The sequence below is a fragment of the Orbicella faveolata genome, unplaced genomic scaffold (genome assembly GCF_042242905.1).
Source record: "Orbicella faveolata isolate gen_17 unplaced genomic scaffold, um_ofav_v1 contig_37, whole genome shotgun sequence".
NCBI classification, from domain to species: Eukaryota; Metazoa; Cnidaria; class Anthozoa; order Scleractinia; family Merulinidae; genus Orbicella; species Orbicella faveolata.
Genome location: NW_028301566.1, coordinates 2,348,698 through 2,366,698, shown reverse-complemented (window position 1 = coordinate 2,366,698; position 18,001 = coordinate 2,348,698). Strand labels below are relative to the sequence as shown.

Genomic DNA, 18,001 nt, shown 5'->3' with positions numbered 1-18,001 from the left:
TAAGTTACACTACAAAAATCACCTGTATTAACAGGCCTTTAAAGTATAAGAACCAAATGAATTAGACTAAAAACTACTCACAATATATTCTCAATGAATTACAAAAAGTTAACCCTAAAGATCCTTTCTTTGTTTAGCTACAGTAGAAATTCTTTGTGTGGGCTGAGTTCTCCTTTAGGCTCTTTGCATTCCTAGTCACTAGTTTAACCCATTGATGCCTGTGCTGGCCATTAACTGGCACTGACGGACATTCACCTTTGTTCCACTTCTGACGTCATCAACTTAATGACCAAAATTAGCATCACTTATTCCAGTTCTGCAGGAGGAATAGATCTCAAGTTTCTAATGTTACCCAGATCAGAGCGATTGGGTTAATTGAGCATAAAATATGCACGAAAACGCTTAGAAACTTGAGTGAGCAAAAAACGCAGAGCAAAATTTCTCTTGACTACACTTGGCTACTCCGTGGTAAGAACGTTTCCATCTTGATGATGCTTTCTTCGGAATTCTTGAACTGGAAGCAAGCCCAGTAGATGATCAAGAACTGCAGCAAAAAGATAAGAGGAGAAAAAGGAATGGTGGGAAAAATAATAAAAAAACGAAAAACCCGATGATGTAGGTCACTATCTTGTCCAAAAACTCCAAATTTTGATTTGTGTGCATACCCGGGTAAAAATCTCATAAAACGCAACAGACAGGCATGCTTTGATGTTGCAAATACTTTTTTTTAGTAGATTGGAGCTAATGTTGCTCATATCCATGCTGAAAATGTCAAAAATGTCTAAAAGATGTGTTTTTGCCAAAAAACACGGGGTGTCAATGGGTTACAGAAACTGATAATTTATTCCACTCTACCAGAGTTCTTATAACACCAAAAGTTCTTCCTCCTTTGGTGGTTTAGATGAGAGGAACAGATATGAGGATATAATAGCTAGAAGAAAGAAAGCACAACAAGCTTTTACAATGCTCAGCACGGTTTGGAGAAGCAAAGACCTATGCACTGCTACCAAAATCAGAATCTTCAACAGCAATGGAAAGGCAGTATTATTATATGGCCCAGAGACATGAAGAGTGACAACAGTATTGACAAAGAAAATACAAACTTCAACAAAGAAAATACAAACTTTTATCAACAAGTGTCTGAGGAGAATTCTGAGGGTATATTGGTCTGAGGTGATCACCAACAGAGATTTAAGGTTATTATAAGAACAGGTCAGGAGCCTGTCAACACCACCATTAAGAGAAGATGCTGATAATGGACTGGTCATACACTAAGGCATGGTGAGAGGATCATACATATAGCATGCCATGCGATGGATTGGAGTTCCCACAAGGCACATGGAAATGTGGCAGACAGAAAATCACGAGGAGCAGAAGCATCCAGAAAGATCTGAAGGAAGCCAACTTGAGTTGGTGCGGGCCAAAAGAGCAGTTCAAGACCAACTGAGGCACATGGGGCCCATACAAGTGGCATGTCTGTTTGTACGTTCGAAATATAAAGAAATGTGTGGGAATATTAAAGAGTCTAACTATCGTGAACTGATATTGACTAATGTCCATGTTAAAGCTCAAAATAAAGGTAACTCTACCTTAGTTGTTGTGTATTGTCATTTCTGCGGCTCAAAATGGTTAATTTGAGTGATTTGATGGGTTTTGCGCTGTTTCTACATGTTATAAGAAGGAAACAAGGGTTGAAAGCTCATTTTCGACCACTCCAGGGCCAAGCCGATTTTCACCCAGAAATTGAAATCGCCTGGCTTCCAAATCAAACACCAGATAAACTGAAAGGTTGACGCTTCTTCTTGTGGCACTCCATTAAGGATCCATTCAAAATCCAAGCGCTAACCGCCACATAATTTTTGAGAAATGCAGCTTTTGAAGCGACCAGCATCCGCAGCCAGGATTTCGTTTGCCAAGGAGCAACAGTCACGCTGTTTGTCCATCATCATCCAATCAGTGTGGATGCATCACTAGGGGGCTTGGGGCAGATCTGGGGGGCTTCTAGAGAAGAAGGTTCATGATATGGACTGCCGAAGGCATTCCCTGTAGGCCTGGATCCAGGGACATCTTTCCCTGGAAATTTTTTTTAAATTGAGCTCTTCAAAAATAGGATTTATGGCATTCTGAGGCCAAGTCAGGGGCTCGACCAAACCCCCTAGATCTGCCCCAGGTCAATCAAGCGTATTGATTGACACTTGACGGCGGGTGCTTTTAGTACACAAGATCCAGTTAATTTTTTAAACAGTCATTCATAGAGCTGTCCACATGTCCACATCTAAGATAATTTCGGCACCCCGTTTTTTTCTTGGATGGTTGAAAGAGTCTACTCGCAGGGTAATTATTTTGCTGATAATTGAGAAGTTCAAAATGTGGTATCTGGGAATGTTTTTCAGTGCACGTATAACATAGAGGGGGCCATCAATAAACCAGGAACATGGAACTTTCTGAAACATCCCAGAACATTCTGGAACATCCCGGAACATCAAATAATTATGATAATTATGAGAAAAGTATGTAAAATTAAATTTTTGAAAATAAAATAAACAAAAATAAACTGGTATCAGCTCGAAATATGAAAAGATATTTTTGGGGGGTAGGGGAGTCGGTAGGGGAGGGGTAGGGAGTGTTGGCTATTCCTTCAACTTACCAAAATGAGTGTAGGCTCCTCTTCTTTCTCACCAACCGCGTCACATGGCTTTACTACACTCTGTTTTTCAACACAAACATGGACGATTCGGACGATGAATGCCAGGTTATTCATTGTGTTTCCTTTGTTGATCCCTGATTTCTTCAACATCTGAGGTGTTCGTAGGAGCATCATACAGTTGCTTGTTTTAAGTCAGTTGTAAGTAAGTAAGTAAGTTGTCTCTGTTCCATCTTCATGTTGCAATTTTATTATCCCCAGTTTTGCGCTCCCCGCTAGGACACCTGGCACTATCGCCCACCAAGTGCAGACTCGGCCCAAGTAATCAAAGATTAGAGCAGTGCATTCATGCGCGAACTTCGATAACGATCTGCATGTGAAATTGAACTATTGATGAATAGATTATAGCCTCCAGTAAAAGCGTATTTAGTTAATTAAGTATTAACTTGTACTGGAGAAAACATTTTCCAGGAAAGGCATTTGAAATGTTGGCGACACTTAGAATTCAATTTCAGATCGCCAACACTTGTAACAAATATTTCTTGAGCCAATAAAGTTTTGACCAGCGACCCTGCAAGACAGCGCATCACCAACTGTTTTTAAATTTTTCTGTTTGTATTTGTTTACACTGCCATCAGAGCTTGAACAGTCCGAACAAGTTTACACAAGAAACTCAATGCCGAAGAGTTTCTATTTCTATCTCATGGAGAAACTATTTCTTCATGAGAAATCGTGTATATGCACATCTTTGAATTGGCATAATGAATTGAATAAAGAAACTACACTCCTGTACCCATAATTTTCGGTCTGATTAAAGAGTTCTAATGTGTGACCACCTTGGTTTTCTATGAACAATAAAATCTGGAAATAAGGGACAGTCACATGATTAAACTGATGGCGAACAACTGATTAGTCTTCTAAGTTGTGAGCCTTCACTCATTACAGTCATTTTCATTTTTTTCTTTTTTTGTTTTGTTTTTTTTTTTTTTGTATATTTTCCAAGCTGATACCAACTTATTTATGTTTATTGCATTTTCAAAAATTTAATTTCACATATTTTTCTCATAATTATCATAATTATTCGATGTTCTGGGATGTTCTGCAATGTTCCAGGATGTTCCGGAATGTTCCACGTTCCGGGTTTTATCGACGGCCCGTAGATGGCAATATAATTAAACAGATATGCATAAACAAACAAGACGTGTAGTCTGTACCATTTGGTTTATTTTATAATAAGGGATTAAGAGCATTCATCACATGCAAGAATAAATTTGGAAAATCTCAAAAACAAGTACAGAGGAACCCAGGCAATCATTCATGAACAGCACCCGAAAAAACCTGCAAGCCTGATCAAAACATGCCCTTGGCAATTCGCTCTACCGGGGTTTCTCTAAACATGAAATGTGTCTGAGCTTTGAAAAAGATGATCTGAAGTGATCTACAAATGTCAAATTTGATCTTGTCTAGTTTTCAGACTACAGAAAGTGGAAGCATCCGGAAGTAAGTCTTTTCTTCCACTAGAAAATAATAAAACATAAGAATAAAGAGCACTAACCGTCTGTTTATCTTGAATAACAATTCAAATTCTCCGAGTGCTCTCAGTCGAAGTTTCTTCTTCCTCATCCAACAATGGACGCCTCAGTCGCGAACATACTAGGCCCAGGCAACAGGAGCAGAAATCTCGTTCCCAGTTTTCACAAATCACTCGTGGGCGACGAAATCTGTTTTGTTGTTGGTGAGGAAGGTTAGTGAGTGCTTTTTTATTCAAAGTCTATTTTGAGTGTGTAAGAGAGGAGCTATAAGTGTTAGGAATGCTTAATTAGTAATTTTGCACGTTTTCTCGCTCGCACATGGCGTCATATATTTCGTGTAAATGTTAGTCAGTTGGTGTGTTGGTCTTGCGTTGTGCAAAACAAAAGGGGAAAATCTGCCTGTGTGGACAGGCTAGTTGCGTTGCGGTTTGATGGATGAAATTCACGGTCACTTCGCTCCATGGAGAGAAGCTCGCTCCAGCCCATAAGTCAGATCGCTCTGCATGAGAAGTGAAATTGCTTCATACTGAAGTGACTTCGCTCTTTACAAGAGTAACTTTGCTCCACACCCGGAAGTGATTTCACTCCCACGAATACCGAAGTGACTTCGCTCCGTACAGAATTGGCTTCGCTTCGCTCCATGTAGGAAATTACTGAAATATTGGCGGGAACGTTTTTGTGATGTGTGGTCGACTGATGGACTATAAAAGGTAGTAAATGTAGTGTTTCACGGTCAGTGAAACATTCGGATTCAACCAAAATAAGTGCACGCGTTACAGATTCAACTCACTTGACCATGTGCTTTTAATCGCAACCATAATTCATTTCGGCCGTACACGATAACATCATCAACACTACAATCTCTCCCTTTTTTCGAATAAATTGTCCAGTCCAATTTCATAAACAAAATAACAATACATACATACTACAACCTGTTCTAAATGGCTACTAACTCAAAGAGAAGTGCTTCAATATCCAAGACTTAAATCAATACAAAAATGACACATTGATAAAGATGACATGTCCTTCTCAAGAAATGTCCATCATGTAAACAAAGTCTTAACCGAGTTCATAATCTTTTAGCCTCTCAGGCTGAGATTGCACCTGGGCCACAACACATAACGCAGAGTTGAAACTCTTGGTTCCCCCTTCCTGACTAGTTTCTGGGTCTTTTGACAATGTCCATTTAGGATTGCTGGCTGTTTCTTGTGACTTATCCTCATACTTCTGTAGGGGAGTAACATTTGTTTTGTAGTGGACGCCAGCAAGAGACTTCCACATGATTTCCTTATTTGTTGACCACCTCATAGTATGTGGCTTCAAATGATGGTGACAGCTTGTCTGACTTCGGTTTCTGAAGAAGAACTTTGTCTCCCTCTTTCGGGTTTGACTCACAAGCACCTCTCAGATTATCAGCATAGTCTTTTCCCTTTTGCTTTCTTTCACGATCTCTGTCCAAGACTTCACTGTCATTGCTAGCTGAGTGCAACTCTTCCACACCTGGGAGCTTTGAACAAATCTCTCTTCCAAATAACAATTTAGCAGCACTCACTCCAGTAGTTGTGTGTGGTGTGCTTCTGTAACCGAGCAAGAATTTCTGCAATTCCAGTCGCCAGTCACGTTCCTCGCTGTGCGCAAACTGCATAGCTTTCAGCAGACTCTTATTTTGTCTCTCTACCTCACCATTGGCTTGTGGCCATAATGGGGTTGATGTTCTGTGGTCATTGTTGTTGTCTGATCTTTGAGGTAGGCTTCAAATTCTTCTGACACAGATTGTGGACCGATGTCTGTTTTTATTGACAGCAGTAGTCCATGAGTAGCAAACATTGCTTCCAGACAGCTAATCATTTTGCCAGATGTCACTGACTACAGTTACTTCAAAGAATCGACTGAAATAATCAACAACCACCAGTAGATATTCACCATTTGGAAAGGGTCCCAGCAGATCTGCTGCGACGTCTTGCCATGGCTGTGTAGGCAATTCTGTTCTCTTCATTGGTTCTGGGGGCAACAGTTTACCAACAAGCTGGCAACCATGACATGTTCTGCATCTCTGTTCTGCTTGACGGTCTATACAGAGCTGCCATACCTTGGTGTACGTACGGAGTCTTTCCCTTGATGGCCTTCATGAGCTAGATCCAGTAGTTGCCTGCAAAGTTTCCTCGGAATGACTAATCTAGTTCCTCTCAACACTAACTTCCCTAGCACAGTTAACTCGTTTCTCACAGCTTTAAAAGCTGGCTCGCCGACAGTCCAATCATTGGTCTGAACTCACTTCCTTAACACTGCAATTTCTTCATCTTCAGCAGATGCTTCTTTAATTTCCTGGATAGTTATGGCTCTGGGGGCTGCATTCTCTGCAACATACCGAATGTATTCTTGCTTTCATTTGAAACTTCTTGGGTTGGACAAGACACAGCATCAGCTATGTTCTGGTCTCCAATTGCCATTTTTTTCTTGAACTAGAACAGTGCCTAGTCGTACCGGACTTGCATCAGCAATGACTCTTGTTTTGACATCCTTGTCATTGTAAGCTAATGTTTCAGCACTTGCTAGTGTTTCCTTCAGAGCTTCAAACGCTTCTTGTTGCTTCTCACCCCATGTGAATGTTACTCCTTTTCGTGTCAGCTGTCGAAGTGGTTATGCAGCTGTGGCCAGATTTAGAATGAATTTTGCACTGAAATTCACAAGTCCCCTAAAACTTCTTATTTCTGCTACAGACTCAGGTTCTCTGGCATTGACTACTGCTTCAACTTTGGATTCTGTTGGTGCAATACCACGTGTAGACAATTGCTGGTTTTCAGTGTCACGCCATTCAAAATAGATCAAAATATAAATCAAAACCGTTCAATAGATAAAGTCCAGAATCTGGGAAAAGAAAGAAGATAAATATGCAAAGACTCTCGCCAAGATTCAGGTCACAGCAATTTTTTTTATGCAAGATATGCGGAGACATTTTTTATCCAAATTTATAGAGGTTTGTATGGAGACGCCATGCTGGTGCCCATCCGGATGGGCACCAACATGGCGGCCGGGAAAGAGTGTAAACATCTGGAAGTCACTTTGGCTATCTAGACGACTGATTATCTGTAATGAGCAAACAAGCATTTGCATAAGCACTTTTCCAAATGCTCTAACTTCTAAAAAAGCTAAAAATCATGAGATAGGTCTATGTTTCGACAAATGCGATCGTAGCTTTGTGTCACGCACCACCATAACGCTGAAATTCAAAATACGCTGTTTTCCAAACAAAGCAGACTATTGAGCTGTAAAATTGTAAACAGATATAAATTTACCCCCTCTTATGCCTGATGGGGATAACAACTTTCGTGGCTCTTTAGTTTCCGATTTTAGAAAATGATGACGTCACGTGAAAACGATCTATAGGTTTCCCATGAATTCTAACGGGGGCATCTTGAACTTGCACTTCTCACCATTCAAGGTCAAACCTCTTTGTTGCAATCCTTCTAATAGCTTCTCGAGCCTCTCGTTATGTTGCTGGTCATCATCTTTAGCATGAAGAATAATATCATTAGATATGTTACGCACTTCTTCGCATCCATGCAGAGTTTGCTGGATAGCATGCTGATAGATCTCAGGAGCTGAGGTCACGCCAAACACCAATCTCTTGTAACGATAAAGTCCAGCATGTGTTGAGAATGCTGTAATGTCACGTGTTTCTTCACTCAGTTCCAGTTGATATAGCCCCATTTAAGGTCTAATTTGGTGAACACACTGCTTTGGGTCATGTCGTGGAGGCCCTCATCAACGGTGGGAATTTGATGTCTTTCTCTCACAATAGCTTCATTTGCTTGGCGCATATCAATGCACAATGGAATCTCACCAGAAGGTTTGGGAACTCCTACTATTCGGCTGACCTAAGGTGTTGGTCCTTTTACTTTCTCAGTAATGTCCAGCTGCTCTAACTCATGCAGCTTGCTCTCTACTTTCTCTCTCAGACCGAGTGGTTCTCGCCTGTGGTGCTGAGCCACTGGATTAACTTCTTTGTACACATGGATTTTAACTTGATAGTCAGTTAACTCGCCTACTCCTTCAAAACATGCTTTGTATTTATCAACAAGGTCTGGTGTATTTACAGCATTAACTTGTAGTCCCAGCCTTAGTACATCCAACTCCATGGCTGTCTTCCTGCCCAGTATCGGCCTGCCTTCATTGCAAATGACAATAAATTCAGCTGTAACATCTTTTCCAGCTAGGTTTACTAATGCGTCGAACTTTCCCAGCGTGTTCAGTGGTTCTGAAGTTCCATAAGGATACAATTTCTGATTTGCCTTCTCTGACTTGCACTTTACTCCTTTTGCTTCAATTCTTCTCACATCTTCTGATCAATGATATTACATAATGATCCTGAGTTGATGAGAACTCCATTAAGAGTGACACCTCCAACTTGTAAATCGACCATCTCTGGTTCACTCCTGTCCCATGATTTACCGAATCCCACAGTAAAAGCATATTCATCATCTTCACCATCCTCCACGCAGTTAACTTTTCCCCGTCCACCTTGTTTCCGTGTGTTCTTTTTCTTCTGCTCTTGTTTACTCTTTGTTCAGCAAACTGAGACAAAATGTCCTCTCATATGACACTTTGTACAGGTGTTAGATCTTGTCGGACAATGCTTGTCACGTGCGAAATGTCCACTTTGTCCACATCGGTAACATTTCAAACTCTTCTGATCACTTCTTCCATTTCCTTCGGGTTTGTTGTCTTCTTTGATGGCACTAACAGACGCTCCCGCATCGCCTTCGATCTGTCTGGCTTGGGTCTGCGATAACTCCAGCGATCGAGCAGTCCTCTGCGTTTCTGCTAATGTTAGCTCTTGTCCGTTTCCCAGAAGTTTTCGCCGAAGCTCTGTGGACTAGCATTTATCAATAACTTGATCACGTACTTGCTTATTCTTCGTAGTGGCAAATTCACAATCCGCAGCTTGATTACTGAGCTGTACAACAAATTGATGGACCGTTTCATGCTCTTCTTGCTTCATTTCCCGAAAAATGTGTCACTCGTACGGTACATTCACTTGTGGTGTTAAGTATGCATCGAGTGTTCGAAGTGCAGCCTTGTATACGTTGTCTTCTTCTTCCCCTTCAGGTACACCGGGATCCGTTAGGGTCTCAAAGATTCCTTGGACTTCCATTCCTGCACAATGTAAAAGTAACGCCTTTCTTCGAGCGGCTGCTGTGATCCCCCGACCATGGACATAAAATTGAAACGCCTTTCGCCATTGCCGCCATCTTGGCCCTACACTGGTGCTATCTCCACAACAATCAAATGACTTTATTCCACGAAGTTCGTCATTTGTCGCCATAACTTTCCTTTAAACAGATGTGTTTTCGTATCACTTTATTCTCGTCACCAATTGTAGTGTTTCACGGTCAGTGAAACATCCGGATTCAACCAAAATAAGTGCACGCGTTACATATTCAACTCTACACTTGACCATGTACTTTTAATCACAACCATAATTCATTTCGGTCGTACACGATCACATCACCAATACTACAGTAAAGCTTACGTGACGGTTACCCATCGTTTCCAAAAGTCGATTAGCCCCTAGCCGGTAAGCCCCCAACCAGAAAGTCGATTAGCCTCCAGAACGAGAAATAGATAGTTTTCGACTTCAGGTTGGGGGCTAACCTTTCTTAGCAAGAGGGTAGGGGTAGGGGGGAATTGCAGAGAAAGGCCTGATACGAAACGGTCAGGGGCTAATCGACTTGGAGGCTAAACGACCGGTTACCTAATTGCGTGACCCTTACGTCAGTTCCGGTCGCTTACACTTTAACATTATTCGTTCGAGTACGCTTTGGCTAATACATTGCACCTCATCACGAATTATTTTGCGTCTCAGTCCCAAAAAAAAGCCGCTTTCAATCGAGGAATACTTCAATAATAATAATAATAATAATAGTAATTCAATGCTCGAAATACAGATCCCGCCATTTTTAATAGCTAACGTACCCAGTCCCATGCAAGTTATAATCACTCCTGTTAGTCATTGCTTTAGTTCGGTGTTTCATTTTATTTGGTGGCCGCTCCTAAAGGGGTGTTTAGCGTGGTCGTCCTGTTTGACGAACGCGTTGACGTACCGTCAGAAGCTGAGTAAAGTGGTTTCAGCACAGCTTGAAGGTACCGTTGATGTTCCAGCTCTTTATGCGGGCAAGGAACTGGAGTTGCAGGCCGGTGGCGAACCTGAGATGGCGATGGCCACCCACTTTAACGTGTGAGCGAAAGAAACCGTCAGAAATGTGGCTATCGGCGATCTTGAAGTCTGGGTCCACCAGGTCTTTCGGTCTGAGTTGCTGGCGCATTCTGTGGGCAGTTCTGGCGATGTACTCTGGCCAGGGTAGACTTGTTCAGGGTTCATCAGTCATGTTCTGCAGCAGAACTTCCTCGACGACGGCAGAAACTGCTCTGATTCGATATGCCACAGCTTTGGCCTTCGCTGTTGTAGTGATGGTGGCAGATACTACTTCTCCAGGGACTGTTCGGCGGTTGTGGGGATGGGCTGATAACTGCTAACTACTGTCGTTGCGTTGTATCACTACAGGGTTGATCTAAAAGAGAGACAACCCTGCATGGGTTGACTTAAAAGAGAGTTGAGAAATAAGTTATTCAATTTAGCACCAACAGATATAAAATAAGCTATTAAGCTAACTTCACGATAGCTAGCTTATCCCTGACTGTTCATTGCCAGTCAGTGGTATCTAAGACGTTTGACGTTGTAGCGGTAACCTCTGTTGTCTACCAGCTGTGGAGAATAGATCCAGGATAGACGACTTATCAAGCGCAGGATAGGCAAGCTGCTGTGGGATGACAGGCTGAGGTGGGTCTTAGCTAGATGGTGGACGGGGATGGTAGATGGTGGTCGAAGTGTCAAGGACAGGATCGAGGAAGTCAACTGGCGAACTTTCGGCGACATGAAAACTTGTAGCTCAATGCATTGCGCGCTGTTCTGATACCTGTTTTTATCCAGATCAAGATTTCCAATTTGAGGGAAAACACGATTGGATTGGTGGATTGGAATTGTGGCATGTAATTAGCGTAATTCGTCCACTGCATTGGTAGTACACGTGACAAAGAAACAACGATAATAATGCAGTCTTAATTACTTATCTCTCCCTTTGTTAACATAAGTTCGCGCATTACGCGTGGGTTGTACGCGAAAAAAGCCGCTCATTCTGGTGCCATTCTGCTCCATTCCGAGTCCATTCGGGTTCATTCCGGTTCATCTTGTATATTCTGATTCATTTTCGTTCGGCCCAGTTCGTGTTTGTTTCATTCCGTTTTATTTCTGTCCATTCCGGTGTCAGTTCGGCCCATTCTCGTGCCATTCGGGCTTGTTCTGAGTCCGGTGTCCTGGCTCTTTGCAGCTCGTTCCGGTGTTTTGGTTCGTTCTGACCGTTCCGTTCCGGTGTTTAGTGACACCCTTACTCAAAGATTGAAAGTGTGCTTAAGCAAACCTTGAGGGAGACGATAACGTCACCACTCAAAAGATTTAATAAGCAGTACAATGGCTGTGCACGTGCGTCATAAATCTTTGTACATTTCTTAGATGTCCTGTGCAATAACAACGACAGCTGAGGCAGCATCCACACTGGTTACGGCGGAGAAATTTGAAAACGCAGCGATCACCAGTCACTTTGGATTTGTGCCGGCTTGCGGAAAACTCAGGTCATCGTTTTCGAAAAGCTCCGTTTCCAAAATGCTTTCCGCCCACACCAAATTAAAGCTACAAAGCTTGTGGGGTCGTGTATACTACTGAATTATGATGTCAATTACTCATTGACATCAATCCACGAGTAATCGATGGGTAATCAATGGGTAATGAGCCTGTGGAGGCGGCGTGGCCGAGTGGTTAAGGGCGCTGGATTTGAAATCTGGAGGTCCGTGGTTCAAATCCTCCATCCTCCAGCTATCTGGATATTTTCTCGGTAGTCCTGAGTTCAACCTCTCGACTGCGTTGTGTAAATAGCCACCTGGTCAGCCTCCCACCATGCGCCAGTTGGGATTCTTAATAGTTTATGTCAGTTCTATTTGCAAGTTATTTATTTTATCTTATTTTTATTTTACTAATCGACATATGGATATTGAGAACTCAATTCAAGGGCCCTGAAACTGCCACTGTTTACAGAGGATTCATTTTCCGAGTTTCGTGGCTAAAAGCCACTTTGTAAAATCGATAAAAGATTTTAGTTTGTGATATATTAGCTGCGGTCTCGCTGTTGAGTGTAACCAAAAGTAAAGTTCACTTTTCAGAAATCAAGCAGTTAATATTCGTAACTTTCTTTCAAACAGAACTGTGGTGGAGACCTCCATAATGTTGCTGGCCACTTTGCAGAAGTGTTTCCTGCTGCTTTTGCTGATCCAAGTCATAGTGACGAATTTTGCTCAGCACACCAAAGCCAATGTGATCAAAGGATGTGTGAATAATACCACCTGTATTGAAACCTACGCAGATGTCTACAGTGCTTTGGCATCGCCGAAGAACTACTTCAACATTGCTCTAGCTCTGTACCCTGCAAGGAAGCCTTCATCTGTTCTTGTTCATGTCAATTTGCATACATTCAACCAAACGGGAAAATCCTCACCAGTTCCATACACATGGAGCATGTCATGTCTATACGCTGCCTTGCCTGCAAAGGTTCTTGAATTATTGTCTCTTGGTTCGATCCTAGTCACATCTCGAAAGCGAGAATTAAATATCACAATTGCGCCGTTCTGTTGTAACGTCTCTGAAGATGACCGCTTTATAATGATCGACAGAGTTCTGGCTGAGGTAAGCTATGAGCAGTTCTATTCGTCTGTTCTCCAGTTGATCATGAGTAATGCGATGTTAATTGATATACAATGTATTTACTTAAGTTGTAAACTTGTAGTTGTTTTAACATCGTTTACGGCCAGCTCGTTAATGCAGTCAGGACTTGTCGACATGGGCTGTTCCTTCTTTATCAAGTATTGTGTATACGTTCCTAGTTGCAATCTTGAGTCTTGCCGTTTGCACTGATCCAGGAAGCTTGTTACATGTAATTAACCCCGCTTAGCTCTTCTGCGTAAACACTGTGCTTGCCCCGGGTTCTCACTGGCAGTATTGCTTTCCCCGAATGCATCAGGACAGACAGAAGTTGTTGTTTTTTCACGACGTTCCATTACAGGGCACCCAACACTTTCACATACGTATGGCGGTGTGGCCACACTCAATCGAAAGTGGTTTTACTTAAATCAGGAGGAAAAAGAGTGAGCTATATTTTGGGCCCCCAAAAAGGAGCAGACATGGTTAGGTGCATGGTCGGCCTAACGGTGAGGTTCCACTGTAGTTGCTTAGAGTAGGGTGGGGTTTGGGGACCGTTTCGCTGAGCGCTAGCCCTCAATAGTAATTATACACCAGTGTTACTCCGCTTCGAATCTTGGACCTTGCGTCATAATGTAAAGTTGCTGACGGCTCTTGCTGACGGCTCTTGGTCCGAGAATTTCTTTCGAGATTATTCACTGGTTTTCCTCCATCCACAGAAATCAACATTTATAAATTCCAATTTGATTTGGGAACCGTGGGTTAATAGCCACTTATATTTAGACACTTATATTGTACTCTTTATTTTGAAAGCTTCAAGATCTGGCCGTGAGCCCAGGAATAAAAGATCCAACGCTGAACACAGCTGAGTGTGTCATAGAGGGCCACAAGACAAACATATCTGCTATACCTGCAGAGCACAGGGCTTACATTAGGGCAATGTTGTGGTGTTCGTTTGTTTTTACAATACTTTTTGGCCCAACGTTGGCCACAATAACTTTCGCTCTTTTTCACCCTGAAAATAATAATGATAAAAAAGATAAAACAAAAAACAAAAGAAACGACAATTCGACTAAGGACAAACGTCCAGAAAACAAAAGCAAGAGACAAATGTTAGCTAAGGCTGTTAACGTTGTATCGTGCGTTTTATCAATCGGAAAGAGTATACTTCTATTCACGACCATTGGAATTTTAAAATCTGGTAACACTCTGTGCGATCTGTATGTAATCCTACCATTGATATTTTTGGAGGTTGTAGTGCTAGTACCAGCTAGCATTTTTGCAGGAAAAAAATATCAGTTCTTTCCAGGAAATACCTCAACAGAATTCGTGGCAAAAGTTGGTATCTTTCTGTGGACAAACCTGACTATATATTATTTTTGCTGGCTTGTAATCGGAATTATGATTAACCCATTATGGGGTATTACTGTTCTACTAGTTATTTCCATTGTTATTGTTGTCGCTGTTTTTCTTGTCTTCATCATACTTCACTCCGATTTCGATCCTATGAATTTAGTTCTTTGTATATTTGCTTGGTTTTCCACAGTTTTACTTGTTACTCTAGTGATGTTAGCTGGACAGTCCTTTTTCATAAGGGAAACTGCAAATGAAGTAGTTAAGGCGGCCCTTTTATACACTGCTTCTGCATTAATAGCCTGGATAATCTCTAAGGTCATAGGAGAGAAATCAGAGAAATCCAAGAAAATCGATGGAGAGGAAATGGTAATTAATGTACCGCCAGTACCGCCGTCAACATCTTCTGATGAAAATAAACAAGAGTTGGAAGAACTTGAACTCTTGCCCAAGGTTCGCGGTTACAGTAGATAAACATTTGCGTTCTTCTCAACTTCCTCTCGCGTTTGCCTGATGATAATACGAGCACTAGTTTAGCTCTTAAATATTTTTAATGTTTCCAACTTTGTGGGCTAATGGCTCATGTACGATGACCACATTGACCGGCGTCATTAGGATGCAATAGAGAGCAGTAAGAACGGTGGGATCAGAGGAACGGTAGGAACAGTTAAACTCAGTCAGGACGTCGCACAGGAGCCATAAGCCACCGCTTCTTGATTCGATTCCTTAAAAAACTATAGAAGTAGAAAAAGAGTCTACCTCGGGGCCCAACTGGTTCTCAAGGCCTGAGCTTAACGAGGATTCTTACAGCATGAATCTGCTAGATGTATCCCCCGGTATGATGTTAGTACAACAACAGGTTACATATACAAGTGAATGTATGAAAGACCATATATTTGAACTACGGAGAAAGATATGAAGATATGATTGATCATCGCAGTTATACACACAACTTAATTAAGCAGGTGTGAAATTAGAGCCTAAGAATTTAAAAATTCAGGCCTGAACGGGATTGGAACCCATGACCTCTGCGATACCGGTGCAGTGCTCTACGAAGTGAGCTATCAAGCCAACTGGCAGCTCCTAGTTGGTTAATCATATCTTCATAACTGGTTACATATGTTATGAAGCTGAATAATTTTTATAGAATTTAGTCAGTTTGGTTAGTGATCAACAATTTTTTATCATTTCGTAGTTATCCCGTTAGTTTTGTGATTTTAGGGCGGGACTACCCACACAGAGAGCTTTGTGAGTTCAAGTTGTTTATCTTAGTTTATCAGCAGTACTTAAGCTCCGAACAATACCTTATCAATGGTCATGTTTGGCGGGTTCTTTTAATGGCCTCGGTCTGCTAGATCTCCCACGAAAGATCCTGTACGTTCAGGTTTCTTGTTATTTAAACTTTAGCTTCTATTTTCAACTTTGTAGTTCGCTTCTGGAAGTCGCGTGTAAGTGTTTGGGTTAGTATTCTAAAAAGATGTTGAATCCTCCAAGGTCAGTCATTACGTGTGGCCCACACATCAGGGGCGGATCTAGGGAGAGGGTACAGGGGGTGTGCACCCCTGAAATGAAGCCTTCGTATTCGCATTTAAAATTTGTTTACCTCACCAGTCAGTTACGCCGTTCTATAGTGGTGCACCCCTCCTTAGAAAAATCCTGGATCCGCCCCTGCACATAGCTACCCATATGCGTGTCCACTTGAGTAGTGGTGGAAGTAGAAGCAGTAGAAGTTAGACGAAGATTGTACCAGACAGTAGTCCGAGAAATAAAGGACAAAACATCAGAGATCTCGGTACCTCCTCTTATTAACAGCAGCAAATCAATACATGTATGCTGCTGGCAAGTTCTGTGGCGTCAGCCTCAGAACTCAAACCCAGACCGCTAAACCGAGAGTTCGACGCGCTAAACATTAGGTAACAGCGCCTCCATGAATCGGAGCCACAGCACTACATGTACATGTAAACTCGAGAGAACTTCAAGTAATCAAATAACGAAAACACTTTTCATCGCACCTTTGTATGTAAGCGTTCGTCATCCAAGTTGTTGGGAAACGATGCAGGACGGAATATTTTAATAGTATGTCGTGAAAAATTTCTTCCACTGTGCGAGAAAACACTACGGTGTGAAATGACGAAAACACATAAGCCGTAACCACGACGGGGGTAAACTAAAAAACAAAAAAACACCACAGAAAAAGATTCACTCCCCACCATTAAGTTAGTGAGACGTTAACTTGTGGAAAGGGAGGGTAGGCGACCATCTGCACTAGGCTGATAAAACTTACTAGGCTTTATCAAAAATCATTAAAATAATCTTGTTTCTTCCCAATTCTATTTGCTGATCCGACTTGAAAAATATGTCCTGCTCTGAGGAAGGATGATAACGCTTTGAACTTTGGTGATTTGGTGCGACTTAAAACTGTGCCAGTACTTGTGAAATGGAATTGACAGTCGTTGCACAATATATAAGCAAAGATCAGATTGAAACAGACTGGGCTTCGTGCTTGCATAGTTAAGAGTAGAATAAATGTAGGGAAACGCCGTCTGTTTTTTCAGGTTAAACCAGAAAAATGGCTCGATGCAGGAAGTGAAAAAGGAAAAATGGCAAATATCAAAAGCTGCTGTATTGTTTGATTGGTACCGCTACAGCATCGCTGCCAAGGAAGGCCGTCGCGTTGCACTTATTCAACTTAATTAGCTAGACTTAATGAAGCCTAACATCCTATCCAAATCCCAATATGCATAGAGCGCCCATTTGCGATTGGCAACCAATCAGATCAGAGCAAAATAAAATTCTTATCAGTGCTCCGTTTACCCTCTCTTTCTCCGAGTCATACAAAAAAACAGAAGACATGTCTGTGTAAAATATAACGTTGCGCTTTGTCGCAAACAACATGTCAACGTGTTTTTGAAGTTTGTTTTGCTATGGTTCTATTCACTATCATTCTGAATGGTGACTTTATATTCTGGGATACTCTTAAGCCTTTAAGAAAATTCTTGTCAATTTCGTTCAGTTTCTGCGAAATCGCAGACTTTAAATACCGTGGAATTCGCCTCTTCCATTTTCGCGAAAAGTTCCTGCGAAAATACAACCCGCCAAATACGGCCCCGTCCACAGTGTTCCGGAGATATTCGAAAACGCAGCTTTATTGGGCTTACCGTCCACACTAATCCGTCACGAGAACGGAGCTTTTCGAAAACGCTCTTCTAACCGGACGAATTTGAAGACGCCTGCTTTTCGCTTTATTTTGGACGGAAAACATTTTAAAAACGGAGTTTTTTTTTTGAACGATGACGTCACGATAATCATCCGAAGTGAACGGTGATTGTTGACCATTGTTGGGTTTTCAAATGAATAGTGTGGACGGAAAACATTTGAATCATGAGAGTAATAAAATGCAAACCATTAGGATCATTTGTAATCCCTGAACATGATTGAGTTGGAATAATCTTGATAAAAAAAGACTATTCTGATGGCGTAATAGCTCAGGTATTATCACAAGACGTCTATGCTTTGCTGTTTCGTTGCGAAATATTTATTCAGTTCTCCATGATCTGTCAGTGTTTTGTTCTTTCTATACTTTTGCATTTATTTTGTTTCCAAGTTTGAAAGGAATGTTTACCTCTTTCCGAGGTCTAGTAAAGTTACATTAACTGGCATGGGGAA

The 18,001-nt window shown here is 41.7% G+C and overlaps 2 protein-coding genes and 1 pseudogene across 2 annotated transcripts in view; 1 reads left to right on the top strand and 2 right to left on the bottom strand.

Annotated features, from left to right (window-relative positions):
• LOC110048813 (uncharacterized) overlaps nt 1-4,328 on the bottom strand; it is a 31,066-nt gene extending 26,738 nt beyond the window's left edge. Inside the window, exon 1 of the mRNA XM_089275622.1 lies at nt 4,200-4,328. The gene's annotated coding sequence lies outside the window, so the exon portion shown is untranslated. The remainder of the gene's footprint in view (nt 1-4,199) is intronic.
• Nucleotides 4,329-4,339: 11 nt separating this feature from the next.
• On the top strand, nt 4,340-16,120 carry LOC110048812 (uncharacterized). The gene is made up of 3 exons (XM_020754589.2): nt 4,340-4,388; nt 12,490-12,970; nt 13,796-16,120. The coding sequence occupies exons 2-3, from the start codon at nt 12,512-12,514 to the stop codon at nt 14,807-14,809; spliced, it is 1,473 nt and encodes a 490-aa protein (XP_020610248.2). The 5' UTR covers nt 4,340-4,388; nt 12,490-12,511; the 3' UTR covers nt 14,810-16,120.
• Nucleotides 4,961-9,650, bottom strand: LOC149101601 (uncharacterized; annotated as a pseudogene).
• Nucleotides 16,121-18,001: the final 1,881 nt, after the last annotated feature.